The 14,520-nt window shown below is 37.0% G+C and overlaps 1 protein-coding gene across 2 annotated transcripts in view; it reads left to right on the forward strand.

The window, feature by feature from the left end:
• ITGA9 (integrin subunit alpha 9) overlaps positions 1-14,520 on the forward strand; it is a 210,299-nt gene that overhangs the window by 157,976 nt on the left and 37,803 nt on the right. For both annotated transcript variants that reach the window (XM_063158715.1, XM_063158707.1), the window contains exons 23-25: positions 1,545-1,652; positions 13,179-13,304; positions 13,877-13,996. In XM_063158715.1, coding sequence (XP_063014785.1) covers positions 1,545-1,652; positions 13,179-13,304; positions 13,877-13,996 — 354 coding nt within the window. The remainder of the gene's footprint in view (positions 1-1,544; positions 1,653-13,178; positions 13,305-13,876; positions 13,997-14,520) is intronic.

Here is a 14,520-nt window from a genome sequence, read left to right on the forward strand (position 1 = left end):
AAGTGATAACAGGGAAGGGAGAGAGAATCTATGTGTTGGCAGTGACACTATTTGTCCTAGCAAATGCTCCTGTCTCTCATGCACACACTTAGCAGTTGCAATAGTAATATTTTTTCCATACAGAAGTTGAAAATTATACCATAACAAGTCACACATCTGCTCTCCAATAATGGGGTAAACCTTATAACTGTGTGTATCAGGGAGAAAAGGTAGTTTCACAACAGGCAAAGGATTGTTTGTATCACTCTTTGCCTAATTATTTCCTACCAAATATTTAACTTTTCCAGATGGAGAAAAATAATAGTTCCTTAAGCAAGAGAAAGAGTTGAGTTACAAAAATGGGGGCCTTTATAGCAGTTTTTATATGTGAAAATCTCTAATAGATCAAATATGAACAAGGAAACAGAAAATGCCTTTTCTGCAATAACTCAAATCTGATCTTAGTGAGATAATCAAAGACATTTTTAAAATGTCTAACACGAAACACTATGTTTGTATTTCATGCAGCATTTTTCATACTGCATTCTAATGGGATTTCTCCCCCTGCCTGGAGCCTTAGGGCTTTTGTGAGGATGATTTGGGATTGCAAACCAGTTCTGTTTATCAGTCAGGCATTTCTTCATATATAAACAGTGTTTGAAGAATGAAAACCTATTGGTTTTAATATTTGTACTTTTCACAATTAACAACTGCGTGATACATGTTTTCACAGTAGTATCTCAGTGTGGGTAAATATTTTAATGGGTTTCATGTTTTTACTTTAATGCTATTTAATGCATTTATATTTGTGTTGTTAGAAAGAAACAGAAAATATTTTTCCTAATAAAAAAATGTAGATACAAATGAAAACTTACTTTAATTGAATTTTTTCCATGGATTATTTCAATTCTGCAAAACTCCATAAATTTTAGAATTTTCACTGGATACATTTCAGTGGAGGATGGGAAATTTTTTGAGCTTTTGTTGAAATTTTGGGGGCCAGGGAGTGACAGAAAGCTAATATTTTCCACTAAAAGTGTAATTTATTGAAAATGCCAGAACTTGAATGGAAGTTGTTCGCATGAATCTCCTGGCATCTCATTCAGAAAACCCACAGTCCAGTAGTCACAGTAATTGTTTGGCTTCTGCTCCATAAGGAAAACACATGCAGAATATCATGCAGTGGTTAACAGATGGAAATGAGAATGTTAACTGAGACAGTGATATTTCTTATAGCCTTCAAGATTTTATTGCCAAAACATTCAGTGTACTAGCAGTGTCTCTGTATATAAAAGATACTGTTTGTATTGATGGCTGGCAATTATGCTGCAAAACTGCTTCTCCTTTGATATGTGAGCTGTGCCGGAAGACTGTTAGGTAAGCTAATCCTTTGACTTCATTCTGGCACTTGAAAAAGAAGTCTCAGTCTGAAGACATTGAAAAACCTGCAAAGTACTTGTATTTCTTCAAATTTACCTGTACTCCCAGCTCTGAATCTACAGTAGTTTCCCATTTATGAGAAGTCAAGTATATAATTCTATTTGTATTTATTTTTTCTCTTACAGATTTATAACGCTGGGCCAAGCACTCTTCCTGGAGCATTTCTTGATATTTCAATTCCAAACCGCCTCTCTGCCACTGGAGCTGAAATATTTCACATTCAGCAGATGATGGTGAGTATGTTACAATGTACTCTGAACCCAGAGAGGCACGGAGAGCCACTGATAACTAAAACAAAAGAAGTCCACCAAAACTCAGTGAATCAGTTGCTTTTTAAGACAATCAAATGTTCTTTGCATCTGTGGCCAGATCGTGAGCAGCTGAACCCCTCCAAGTATTGGCTGTTCTCCCTCAGCGAGGGCAAAGACAACTAGTTGTATGTTCCTGGTTTCCTACAATGCCGTGTAAAACTAGGTCAGGCTGATGCTGAAGGAAATACAGAGAACACTTCCACAAGTCACACCTGCAAAGAAGATTGTCTCTTAATCAGTTCTCCCTGACTGAGGGAGGATTAAATGGTGTATGTAATATCAGTAGGATGCTTTACCAAGCTGACTCAGATTCCCTGGGTTTTTTTCTGTGGTTATCAGCTAGGTCTGAATACATTATCTGTACCTATTTTGCTATAGTCCGTGTTATAATTTGCTCTTTTTGAGTGTTCTTTTAACAAATGTAAATAATAGAGAAAGCTCTTCTTTCAACACAGTGCTCTTCAAAAGATAATTTTGTGTCAATATCAAAGAAATTCAACATAAACTGTGGTAGACAAATTCTTAGATTTAATTTCTAATATTTATTTATTTATTTCAAAACCTTTGTTAGACCACTAAAATACCATCATTTGCACTGTGGTGGCCAAAAGATGGAAACCTTTTTACTGAGATAAATTTATTACTGAAATTCAGAGTAATCTGCCTGTGTGAAATGAAACCAGCTTTTAGGATTATTGAAAGGAAGTATTATCCTTTCATGTTGTTGGTTACTTTTCTAGCCTTTTAGCTGAAAAGTATTACCTATTATGTAGGGAACTGTGTCACTGAAGATGTGTAAATATAGAACTAAAAGGTCTTTCTAAGCAGATTTCAAAGATTTTTGCTGTTGGAAGGTACGAGATAAATATAGATATGGCTTACAGATGGGCAGTAAAGACAGAATGACTGAGAAACGTGGGAATATTGTACGAAGCAATAGTAGTGCATAGACAGAGTCAATTTGCCAACCACACTTAATTAGTTCTCTAGCATATGTATCATTTTCTGTGGCATTGCTTTTTAATGTTTATTTAGTCCAGCTTTATATACAGAAGATCACCTTTCCTTTGACACATTGCCTGTCAAAGTATCATGACCTGTTTCCTTGTTGGTTCCCTGGTCTCTGTGTGCTGTAGGAGAGGGTGTCTTCACAGCAGGCACAGAGAGGTGGAAGTCTTCCTAATGGATTTATCTCCCCAAATCTCGGTATCTTCTCTAAAATCAGTCACTCTATAAAGGAGGTCCCAGCTGAGTGGTGTGGTCTTGAGCACTGTGGTAATAAATGCTAGCAGGGTTTGTATTGCTTTCCCCCAACAACAGGTTGCATTGCTCTGCACATTATTTTACTGAATTGTACTTTGAAATTTGTTTTTGTAGAAATGTTAAACTGCTGTTGGGAGACCTCTTTGCAGGTAGTAGGCAAGTATGTTTTTATGAGAGATGTCTGCCTCACACACTGGCATTCCAGTAATTTTGAGTATTGATTTTGGGTACATGGTCAGTAGAATTCTCCTACGTGACTTTCTAAATACCTCTAGCATGTTAATAAATGTGAGCCAAGAAAATCCTGTCTGGGACAGTGGTTAATCCTTGCCTTACAGATACATAATTGGAACACCAAAAGGTTTGCTTGTCTTCACACAGGAAATTTGTGTCAGAGCCAGGCACTGAACCAATGTCTCCCAAATCTTACTGGAACCAATGTATCCCAAGTCTTATTGTTGTAACAGAGAAGGCATCCCACTCTCTTTCCTACTGCTCTCTCCCAGTGAGTTTTTATTGACTGGAAAGGGAACTAAAATCATGGAGTTTTTTAACTTTTCATAAAATAGATCTAATTAAACAAGGAAGCCTAAAAGGAGATGAACTTTAGAAAATAGTTTACAACAGCTGTTTCTCCAAGACAGTTTTTGTAAGCATAATCATTAAATATTTCAAGGTTTTTCTTACTTTGCTTATTCCCAGAATCTAGACTTCAATAAAGATAGTATGGTGATAGAATCCTTTCAGACACTGCAGGTATTTCTGTCATTATTTTCTCTATGCCTGTAATCTAGCCATTCTAGCTGTCAGTGTTGACAAAACTTTGAGAATAGCTGTCATTAATACAAAGGATTAGGAATTGTCGTTTATCTGTAAAATACACTGTTGATACAGAACTTGGGATTTGATGACATAATGGTTTTTACCTTAAAGCTAAAGTTATTCTATTGCCATTCTCTGATACACAGTAAGGCAGTGAAATTTTTGAGTCAAAACGTATAGTTAAAGCACTAGAGTTTGTCTCACATACACATAAACTACACAAGATAGTTTCAGGAGCAAACTCTCTCATATTGTGTTGATTGAACTAGTCTTTCAGGCACAAAAATTAATAGCAGGAAGACAGTCACATATGGCTCACTGGAACAGTCTGTGTCTCTGGGAGGTGTTAATAGGAAGTATTATCTGCTAGTCTTACAGCCCTCATGCTTACCATGTTCCTGCCATTCTGAGCTTTTGGCTTTATTCCAGAAACTGTTTTAACATTTTGTTCGAGACAAATTCAGATCATGGAGATGTTTTGACACTTGTAGTTCTGCCTTAGAGATGTTCAGATGCAATTCAAGGGCTATTGGGAGCAGCACTGCAGTTTTTGCAGCACTTCCCCCAACAGAGCCTCCAATATACAAAGGGAATGCATCAACAATAAAAGCCAGAAGTAAACAAAAAAATGGATAATTTTATGAAAACTAGGGGAAAAAACCCCAAAATAATTGAACTTCCTCCCTATTAATTTTTAATCAATAGAAATACTAGAAATTTTCAAATTTAGCTAGAAAATTTCACCTCTGACATTGGTTTTACATAGTAAATACATTCTGCAGTGGTAAACGATATTTTGGAAACCCTTAGGTCAAATTAGTACCTGTTTGTTTGTTTGTTTGTTTGCTTGTTTTTATGAATTTTTGTATTTGCTTTCTTGCAAAGGTTAAAAACCAGTCAGGTTAAAAACATAATAAATTAAATACCTCAGCTTGTTAGTAAAAATGTTGTAATAGTGTAGATGATGACATTGAAGAGCTTCACATAAGAAGAGAAGGTAGTCCTAACATAAAGGTATATTCTCCACTCTTCAAGCCATTGGTTATCTATTCTTCCAGGAAGAAAAACAGTGCTCATTATATTTGTGTATGTTTTTGGTTTTGAACTGAAAGATCAGTAATTTCCTTTGTGTATCCAGCTAGAGATACACAAGGGCAAGGGAAGCACTACAAGACCTTGGCTGGCAGCCAAGGAGCTGCTTTCTAGGATCGTCAAGAAGATTTTCACAATGGGAGTTCCTACTAAATTAACCACGGTATTTCCTGAAGCTGTTCATAACTTAATGTGTCCAGGATTATTCTTGTGCTGACTTTATGAAATGAGATCAGATTCTTGCATTCTAGTTTGTTTTCTTTTCATTGAAGGTAAATACAATTATGAGGAATTAACAGTTGCAAACCAAATTTGTCTATTTGAACTGGATGATCCCTTTCCCTCCACTGGAGGGACTAAGTAGAGCCTGTTTGTCGAATCAGTATCAAGAATATAAAAAACATATTATCACCATCACTGAGATAAGAATCTTGTTGGAAAGTAAGATTCATATGTTTCAAGACAGTCTCTTCAGAAAGAGTTTTCAGTCTAGGCAATGATGTAAAAGAAAATTTGAAAATAAGAGGGAAAGAAATACTGTTCTCAGTTTTTTGATAAGCTCCTCCTTGCATGTAGCTCTTGATGTCTAAGTCTACTAATGACTGTTTCAGTAATTGCTAGTAATAGAATGTATTTAAATTATTATGCTCTCTAACAATTAATGAAGAGAGGCACAGAAGCAACTCTGAAGAAGCACTTGCCAGTGTCCACTGATAAAAAAGAAGCCATCTAGTTTCCCTGATTTTCCATAGGCTTCTAAGCTTAGATCTTGAGAATTATTTACAAAGAGGGAAAAATGGGTTGAACTTCAGTCTTGTGACTCCTGATCCCTTAAATGGACAACCTTTCAAACAATCAGCCTTAAATGGGCCAGTTAGCTCAGGCCACTAGTTCCTGGTCCAACCCTTCCCATCACTCCTTGTTTAGGAAGCAAAATAAAAAGTCCTTCTCTTGCAAGGACAAAGAGGAGTCTTCCAGTTGTCCTATTATGTTTGGCATATTCACTTCACACTTCTTTCTACACAGGTGAGATCTGGATTGTGCCTTTATGATAGCTGGATATCAGTAAGATTTTTAAAAAGTAAAGAAAAACTGAATGAATTAATGGATGAATTTAAGAGAATTCCTTTTACACGTTTACCTTTTAAGTTGATAGATCTCTTCCTGTGAATGTTGAAAGAAAAAAGAAAAATGAATTGACATTTGACAGAAAAATTGTACGGGAACATTTTTCACTTACAGCAAGATTTATTTCAGCCCTTTGTGTTAGTCATCCTTCATGTACTCTCTTCATTTCAATGACTTACACACTCACTGGCATACACATATTTTGGCACCATATTTAAAAACATAGCTATATTACTGGAGGAAATTACTCATTTCAGGGAATATACTCTACAGAAATTTGTACAGAAAATTGTACAGGTACTTTCTGACCTTCCTGCCTCTTTCACTTTAATTGCTTTTTAAATGACTGTTCGAAAACATTTTTGCTTAGGGAGATTTTAACAAATTCTCAGACATTTTTCAGTTGTTTTGACCAAATCTTCTAGATATAAAAGTGCTATGGTATTTGTGTAAGCAGTGGATTTCTTTTGAAAATTCTAAAGAGGATGTTCTTGGAAAAGGCATTTTGAATGTAAAACATTAATTGTCTTTCAGTAAAGTCTAATATAGAAATCAAGGCCATTGAAACATGAGAAAAAACCACTGTGATCTATATATTAAATAAGGGCACAGCAGCATGATATTGTTGTCCAATTGTGGCCTGCTCATTATCAGCTTCTAAACTAAAGTAAAATTTGTCAAATAACCTAGGTATTGAAATTTTACAACACTGTCCCCCCAAAAAATCATGGCCTTTCAAATGAGTGGCAGTTTGATTGATGTTTTTGGTCAGCTGAAACTGTTGCTACTTTGTGAATAGCCCATAGCTCCCAGTTTTTTTGCTGAATATGTGAATTCCAGTTTTGAAAAAGATGGTTTATTTGCCTTCTGATAAAAAGAAATTTCAGAAAGAAAGATGTGAAATAGAATGGATATATAAATAATCTGTTATGACAATGATGAAGGAAGCAGGAAGTTTGGCAGATTACCGTGAATAATCATGTAGTAATCAGGAGTTTTGCTGTGGTGTGGAAAAATATATATATAGTTTGTTTTTTTGTAAGCTTCCTAGCTAGAGAAGGAAGCTCCTCCTGTTGAATGAAAAGAAAGTCTACCATTTTTAATTTTTTTTCTTATTTTGAAGGAGTTAGTGTAAGAATTCATCATTTTTCCATTGGTAAAGCTTTTCCTGCCAAAAACAATGAAGAAGGAAATTCAGACAGTAACTGCTTGGTAAATCCTTTTAATACACAGTCCTGTTTTAAATTCTGACTCTTAGACTAGCTTTTCTCTTCTCTAACTAATGTGCAAGATTTGTGGTGTAAATGAAGGAAGCAAAAGAACAAGGAAGCATTTAAAACAATGGTATCTGTGTATATGTGGTGACAGAAGGGTTTTCCTCCCTGTTCATGTATCAGAGTGAAAATAAGCATCTTGTATTGGTTTAGTCTCCTGGCTTTGAAAGTCTATCGTTCCAGTCCTTCTGCAAGGTACCAGATGATATCAAAAGTATCAATAAACCATTTCTTGGAGGAAATTCTGAGGATGTCTTGGAAACAAATGACATTTTCTGCTTAATTTAATATATCTCCTTCACCCCTCAAGAGGGTTTTTTGAATGAAAACGACCCATTTAATCTTCAGTTGTCTACACTAGATAAGGAAAATCATCCCCTTGAAAGTCCTACCTCTTCTCCTCTGCTTCTAAAGAGAGTTTAGGTATTAGACACCTTTCTGATACATTCAAACGTCTGCTTTAGTGAAACAAAGCACACAAGTTGTTTGAGCCCTACAGGGAATGTACTTACCTGCACAGTCTTCATTGCTCCTCATCCTAACATCAACACAGCCCATAGGGCAAGTCCAACAATTAGGTAAAGAACAAACATGGGCTTATTTGTGTTTAATACAGAAAAGGATGTACTATATAGACAGATAGAACCTAGCTGAAGGAACATCAAATGCCAAGTGATCTCAGGGGCTTTTAAAATAGAGACATACCCTGAGAATTACCTCATATGTTGGTAAAGCATTTCACAGTTCATCATAGGGAGAGGAAAAGCACTTCTCAGTGACCCTTTCTTGGGTTTCACCTGCTAGAGGCCAATATATAGGGAGCACATGAATGTTACTAGCAAGCTGATTTTTGTGTAAGGTGGTGCTCATTCATTCCTAGGCCTGAATCTTCTGAGGACCTCAGGGTTTTAAATCATACCAAATTTTCTTCTTACTGTGTACATGTGGCATGTACAGCTCTGTCTAGGAAGGAATCTGCTGTCTTGTCAGTCAGGAACTTTATATGAGAAGATCTTTGCTTCTGTCACAAAACTGGGTAGGAATCACTAGTTCTTGAGAGCAGTAACTCTGGGAATTTTTGCTAAGTATGTGCAAATTGGCTGCAGGGACAAGACCAGGCCAATGTTGCAAGAATCATGTTTATCAAATCTGATTATTTATTTAAGCCATATATTAAGTGCATCAGAAAAACATCTAAAAGTGTTCCAATCAGCATGATTTATGCCAAATATGCATCTGGTGCATTCTCCTGTTGTCTAGTTGTCTAGAGGAGCAGAAGCGAGGGCTATGGTTTACTTCCCCTCTTAAGCTGATTTAATGCTTTAGCATCTCCACTTTGTTTCTGCTTGCCTCTTCTCATGGCCTTGTAAGGCTACCTATTGTATCTGTGGACTTATGGTTTTCTGTGCCATCATTGCTATTTTTAGTTGAAATCTTTCAAGAGTTGGGTAAACTGGGTTAATTTTTAAAATTATTTACTGGTTTTTCAGTGGTTCTTTAAATTTATTGCCAGAATCAACAAGACAGCTCTGATTCAAATGTATTTCATTATCTGTGAATATTAAACATTCTTGGCATATGGTGCAAGTAGTCAGATAACATATTTACATAACTTATTTGTCTACTATTGAGTCTGACCTTGTCTGGAATTTCTTGTCAGTTCCCTTTTTTTCTCAGTGTGACATGTTAGATTAACCCTGTTTATCAATTATTTGTTCACTTAATAAAGGGTGAATCAGTATCTGTGAATCAGAATACTTGCATACATTTTTCCCCTAATATGAGGATGAATGTGCTACGGTTAGCAACAAAGACAGACAAACACATCTGTTATTTATTTTTCAAGTTTGAAAACTTGAACCACTGCTTAGTTATTAATACATAAATAAATCAGCTTTAAAAAACATACAGAAGAAAATATGTAAAAACTCTCTGCCAGACCACAGCCAAACTCTTAGTCCTTTGGAGTCAGATAGGCCAGGGATGATGAGAAAGGCATCCATTACAGAGTTTAACAATGCTAAAAATTTTGTGAAATGACTGGCCTATGTTCTGACCTTGATCATGTCTCCTGGAAGTAAATTGCTGTTCCAAATATCTTGTGTCTCATGATGTTTTCCCTAAACTTGCCCACACACTTTTTTCTGAGGTTGGATGTGGGTTTTGTTTTATCACATGCACTCATGTCTGGATTCCACCTTCCACCTTGCTTTGTATCAACTTAGTTCTAGTGACTTCCAGGCCCTCCTCCACAACTATTGATGATTTAGCTGAAGAGAGGAATTCCAGACTTACTGGAAGAGCTTGGAAACCTAAAGTTTTAATATCATAATGAATTCTTTTGTATTAGTGGAAATCTAGTGTTGCTAGTATTAGGAATGAGCTGAAGATATATATTTGCTCGCACATTTATTTTGTAAAATGTCAGCCAATAAATACAGGAATAGCCCTTGGCTTCCTATATACAGCAGTGCAACAGGGAGCTTGTACATCATGCTTTGTTGGAAGCAACAACCAGTTTTCCTCCTGTTTTTCTGTCTCATTCTTCCAAGAGACTCCTATCACTTGCACATACTTAACCCCACATCAGCTGATAATATCCAATAGGTCCTCAACATTTGGTGCATGGTCCTCAGCTGTCCTGTCCAGCCCATTTTGAAATGGTATTTGATTTCCTTCCCCCAGGCTGACACCTTGTGCTGGATACAAAGCCCTGAAAAAATGGGAGGTCTTGCCTTTGATGCACGTTAATGGGTTGAGGATAAATCTAGAAGGGGCCACTGGCTTTCAGTTTACCTGATAAGTTTATATTACAGGTACCGTGGCCTAAACTCTTAAACTGTTTGCTAAAAGTTTGCTAAACTGCAGCAATTTCGGAAAGGCCCCAAAGGCTTGCTAGAAATTGCCATGTTCTGAGAGTAGCTACAGATGGGCAGAGATGATGCTGCAAGTACCCTGAAGGTGGGAAACAGAGACGATAGCAGAACAGGAATGTACTGAGGCAGCAGCTATATTATTTCTCCTAGAAACTCCAACCACTCCCAGGTGACTTGGCTTCTTGGGCTGCTCTTGGTTATTTTCTGTGTTTCTGGGAAAATGTGTGGTGTTTCTCCCCTTTGCACTAGTACTTCCTTCTTGGAGCTGCAAACCAGGCCCAAGTATTCTCATAATTCCCTACACCATGCAGGGAAAGTCAGAGATGGTGATCCCTATGTATGCAATAAATTCAACATGCTATTCTCATACAGCCCTATTAAAAAATCTGCAGGCTTTTTAGGCTGTGGTGTGTGTGGAGTGTACATGGTATGTTTTACATACAGCTGTTACACTCTGAAATGTCCTCCTGACACTTTTTCTCAAGAGTGATGTAATCTTACATGATGAAAAACCATTTCTACTTCCCTCTTCATAATTTTAGAAAGGTTTATTAAACCTTATCCAAAATACAGTAGAGGACTGAATAGAGAAAAGGTTACAATGCTGGGAGCAAAGGATTTTCCCCACCCCGTGCTCACCCACACAATGGAGGTTTCGCCTTTTAACCCTTTAGCCCCTCCCAAAGTTCTGTCCATCGACTCCTTCTTCGCTGTCCAGTGGTGGAGATCTCTTCCTCAAATCGTGATTGGAGGTCAGGTGTTGCCATAGTGACAATCCAACCCTCCCAAATGTCCCAGCCCCGGGTGTTCCTTGATAACAATGCAAGGGGGTAAAACATAACTATAAATCTATAAAACTTTTCTTAACCTACATACATGATATTTGTCTGTTAATTGTGAGAGTCAATCATCACAATACTCATCTGTCACAATAGATCCTGACTTTTTAATTTAACGTAAGCCTTCTAGTTGATGTGGATCTAATTTACCTGTGAAAGATCAAAGAAATAAATGTCTGTGGGCTTTGTGAATCTCTTACCTAAAGTAAATAATGAAAATTCATTTCAGCTGATCTAGACAAATCAGTCTTTATCTTCAGATGAGCCCAAGGAGTCTGTAAACTTTGGATACACGTACTGCAAAGAACAGATTATGAAGAATTTGTGGGCCAGTGAAGCACACAGGTGATCTATATCACTTTCAAAGAGACATACATATCACTTGTCTGGAAATAGCATTTAAAATTTAGACAGACCTGTAACAGCTGTAACAGCTTTTTCTTGCCCTCTTTCAAGGATTTATGAATTTAGTAAGGTACAAGTTTTCAGTCTTGTATCATGTCATAGGATGTGAGGAGGTCAGCGGCAGTATGTAAAAGAATGTCAGCTGGTGGTTTGTGAGAAAATCTCCCTCTCTCACTTACAGGCTTTAAGTATAGTAGCAGGAAGAATTTGCTGATATTATTTTTTATTATTACTTTTAATATTACTTTTTATTAAATTTTGGTCATTTTTTTTCAGTAAATATTTGTTAGTTGCAAAAAGTGAGAAGGCTTTTCTTGAGCAAGATTATCTTGACTGAAGCTCATTTTATCAGTTTGGTACTTTTCAAGTCTTACTTGGCTCAGTCATCCACTTTCTTGGGCAAGTGATAAGCTAATGATACAAAAAAGGTGGCTTTGTACTATTTCTGCTAAAGGTAAAAGAACAGACTTAGTGCCTAGGCTTGTGCATTTACACAAGATTTATCTTGTTAGTTCTGATATAAACAGGGGTGCACATGAGTTGGCCAAAACATCAAAAAAGTTAGTACAAAGGGTAACACTATTGTCTTCATTTAAGACAATTCACGGGGTGAGGTCTCTGAAATAAGTTGCTTCCCCTTAGTTTTAACTTGTCCCCTTTCCACTAATGAGGAAAGACAAATACGAAGAGATACAAGTGAAGAAAATAACAGTTTACTTAACAAAAACAGCAATAATCAACAAATACATGGTTCAAATGGTGAACTGCAAATGGTTCAACGCCCACGCACAAATGGGGAGGAGATCACTCTGATTGTCCCGGGGAACACAGATAAAATGGTGGAGAATCCCATCCCTGGGCCCCATAGCCAAGAGAGGAAACAACACAGCAAACAAGCTTGTTGTTTGTTGTTCCAAAACTCCCTGCCTCCCCTGCTCCACCAAACAAATAACCAACAGAGAACAGGGACAAAAAAAATCTGGAAAAGCGACATTTGTCCAAAAGCAGTCAATGCTGCTGTGCTGCCTACTCCACGCCACCCACCGGGGCTCTCCCTCGCGTGGTGCAGCTGCTGGCAGCGGCTGGAACTCGTGGAGTGCCTCTGACCTCTGGCGTGCCAGATGCAGGCAGCAGTGGGCAAGTCTGTCCCCTCCCCGGCAAATGGCCTATGGCAGCGTCCGAAGGGATTTTGGAATGCTTGAGGGCCCAGAAAGAAGGGGACAGAGCTCCATGTTTCTGTTCCCTGTTTTTAAAGGCACAAAGCATCCCTCCAGGTTTTGTGAACTGGGGTAAAACATAGAGATTCTGCTTCTGACTCCAAGTCTTAAAGAAACAATAAACAAACTTGTGGGGGTTGATGTAGAGGAAGATTTTTGCGTCAGCCCTAGTGCTAAACTCTGCCTACTATTTCTGTAACTAGGACAACTATTGATTTAAAATGCTATGTCATAACATATTTTGCTGAGGTTTTTCTCCTCTATCTCCAGACATGTACAGGTGAGCTAGGTTAGACATATTCATATCCTGTCCAGTCAAAGCATTTCCAGTGCATGATTATCTGGCTTACTTCAGATACTTTCTTTAGTGTTATTTGACTCCCAAGGTGGTTATTTTTCTCTTTTGGCTATTAATAGGAGTCCAGACATTTAGCTCAGATTAAGGTGTGCTTTTACAGACAGGCTAATTCAACCTTCTTGTGTAATTTCACTAATTCTGAATAATAATTGTGATTTATAATTGTGCATGCAGGTTGGCCAGGACAAAGGAAGCTGTTCTTTCCATAGAAGCCACAGCCCATGTGTTGTTCCTCAAGAAAATGAAAACATTTTCCACACAATATTTGCTTTTTTCACGAAGTCTGGCAGAAAAGTATTGGTAAGAAACAGTACTGCTTATGGAATCACTTGAACATACAGCATATTTTACAAAACAGTTTGCATGGTTTGGCATGACGATCTGAAGCAGATAGTTCATGCTGGGGGGACATGTAATGATTGTAATTGTCTGTTTTTTAAGAGTAAATAGGAGGTTTGAGGAAGTGCAGTGGAAAGGGAATTAGCTGACGTGGCAGCACACACTTGGTAACCAGAGCCTTTACTCTCTCAAAGGCATGTGGGAGCACTGGGTCACTGCACTGCCTGACCCACACAAAGGGCTGGTGTGCAGCAGCAGTCTTGTTCCTTTCAGTTTTGAATGCTTGCCTGGCTCAGCAGCTCTGTAGGGGACTGAATTTTACCTGGCTTCCTTTCATTTCGGCATCTGTAGCCAGCTATCTTCAGGTCTTGAAAGTTGTTGTTTCAGTGCAAGAGTGCTGTATTATAGCAGTTATATAACTTAGTTTTGTGGTGTGTTTGCTGTTTATCATTTATCATTGAATTTTACAATTTTTCACTTAACATTTAATTTTTACCTCCTTTGCCTAACAACTTTTTCCATATTTCCTGTAGGACTGTGAAAGACCAGGCAGATCTTGTTTAATTCTACACTGCAACATAAGCTCACTACCTAAAGCAGAGTCCTGTGATATAAATATCTACATGCTGCTGAATACCGAGATACTCAAGAAAGTATGTGGTCTCCTTGTAGGTTTAAGTGTGCCAATTTAAGTGTGCTTAGGTGAACCAATAAACTCAAAACTTCCATTTCTTCCTCTTTATTAGTGTGTGAAAAATAATAATGGTATCAAATAAAACAGATCTACTCATTAACAGGGTGTACGGAGGGGTTAATCTTAGTTCTTACCCATTACTCATTAGAATAGAAATAAATTTAGTTCAGAAATTTATACGTTGAAAAATAACAAACGAGACCCCTAATTGTGTGCATGATGTTTAGGCTAGAGATTTCTGGAAATCTCATTGATATCTGTAAGTTTTTATTCTAAAAAAATGTAAGTGAATGTAAACTGTGACCAGCTATGTATTATCTTCCTGTGTAAAGAGAGACATAGAAGTATTTTATTATTATTAAATAATAATAATAATAAAAATAAAATATAAAATGATATAAATAAAATAATAAATATAATAAAATAATATAAAATAAAATAAAATAATAAATAATTTATAGTTTATTAAATTATTGTTATTCA

Source organism: Melospiza melodia, chromosome 1, assembly GCF_035770615.1.
Source record: "Melospiza melodia melodia isolate bMelMel2 chromosome 1, bMelMel2.pri, whole genome shotgun sequence".
NCBI classification, from domain to species: domain Eukaryota; kingdom Metazoa; phylum Chordata; class Aves; order Passeriformes; family Passerellidae; genus Melospiza; species Melospiza melodia.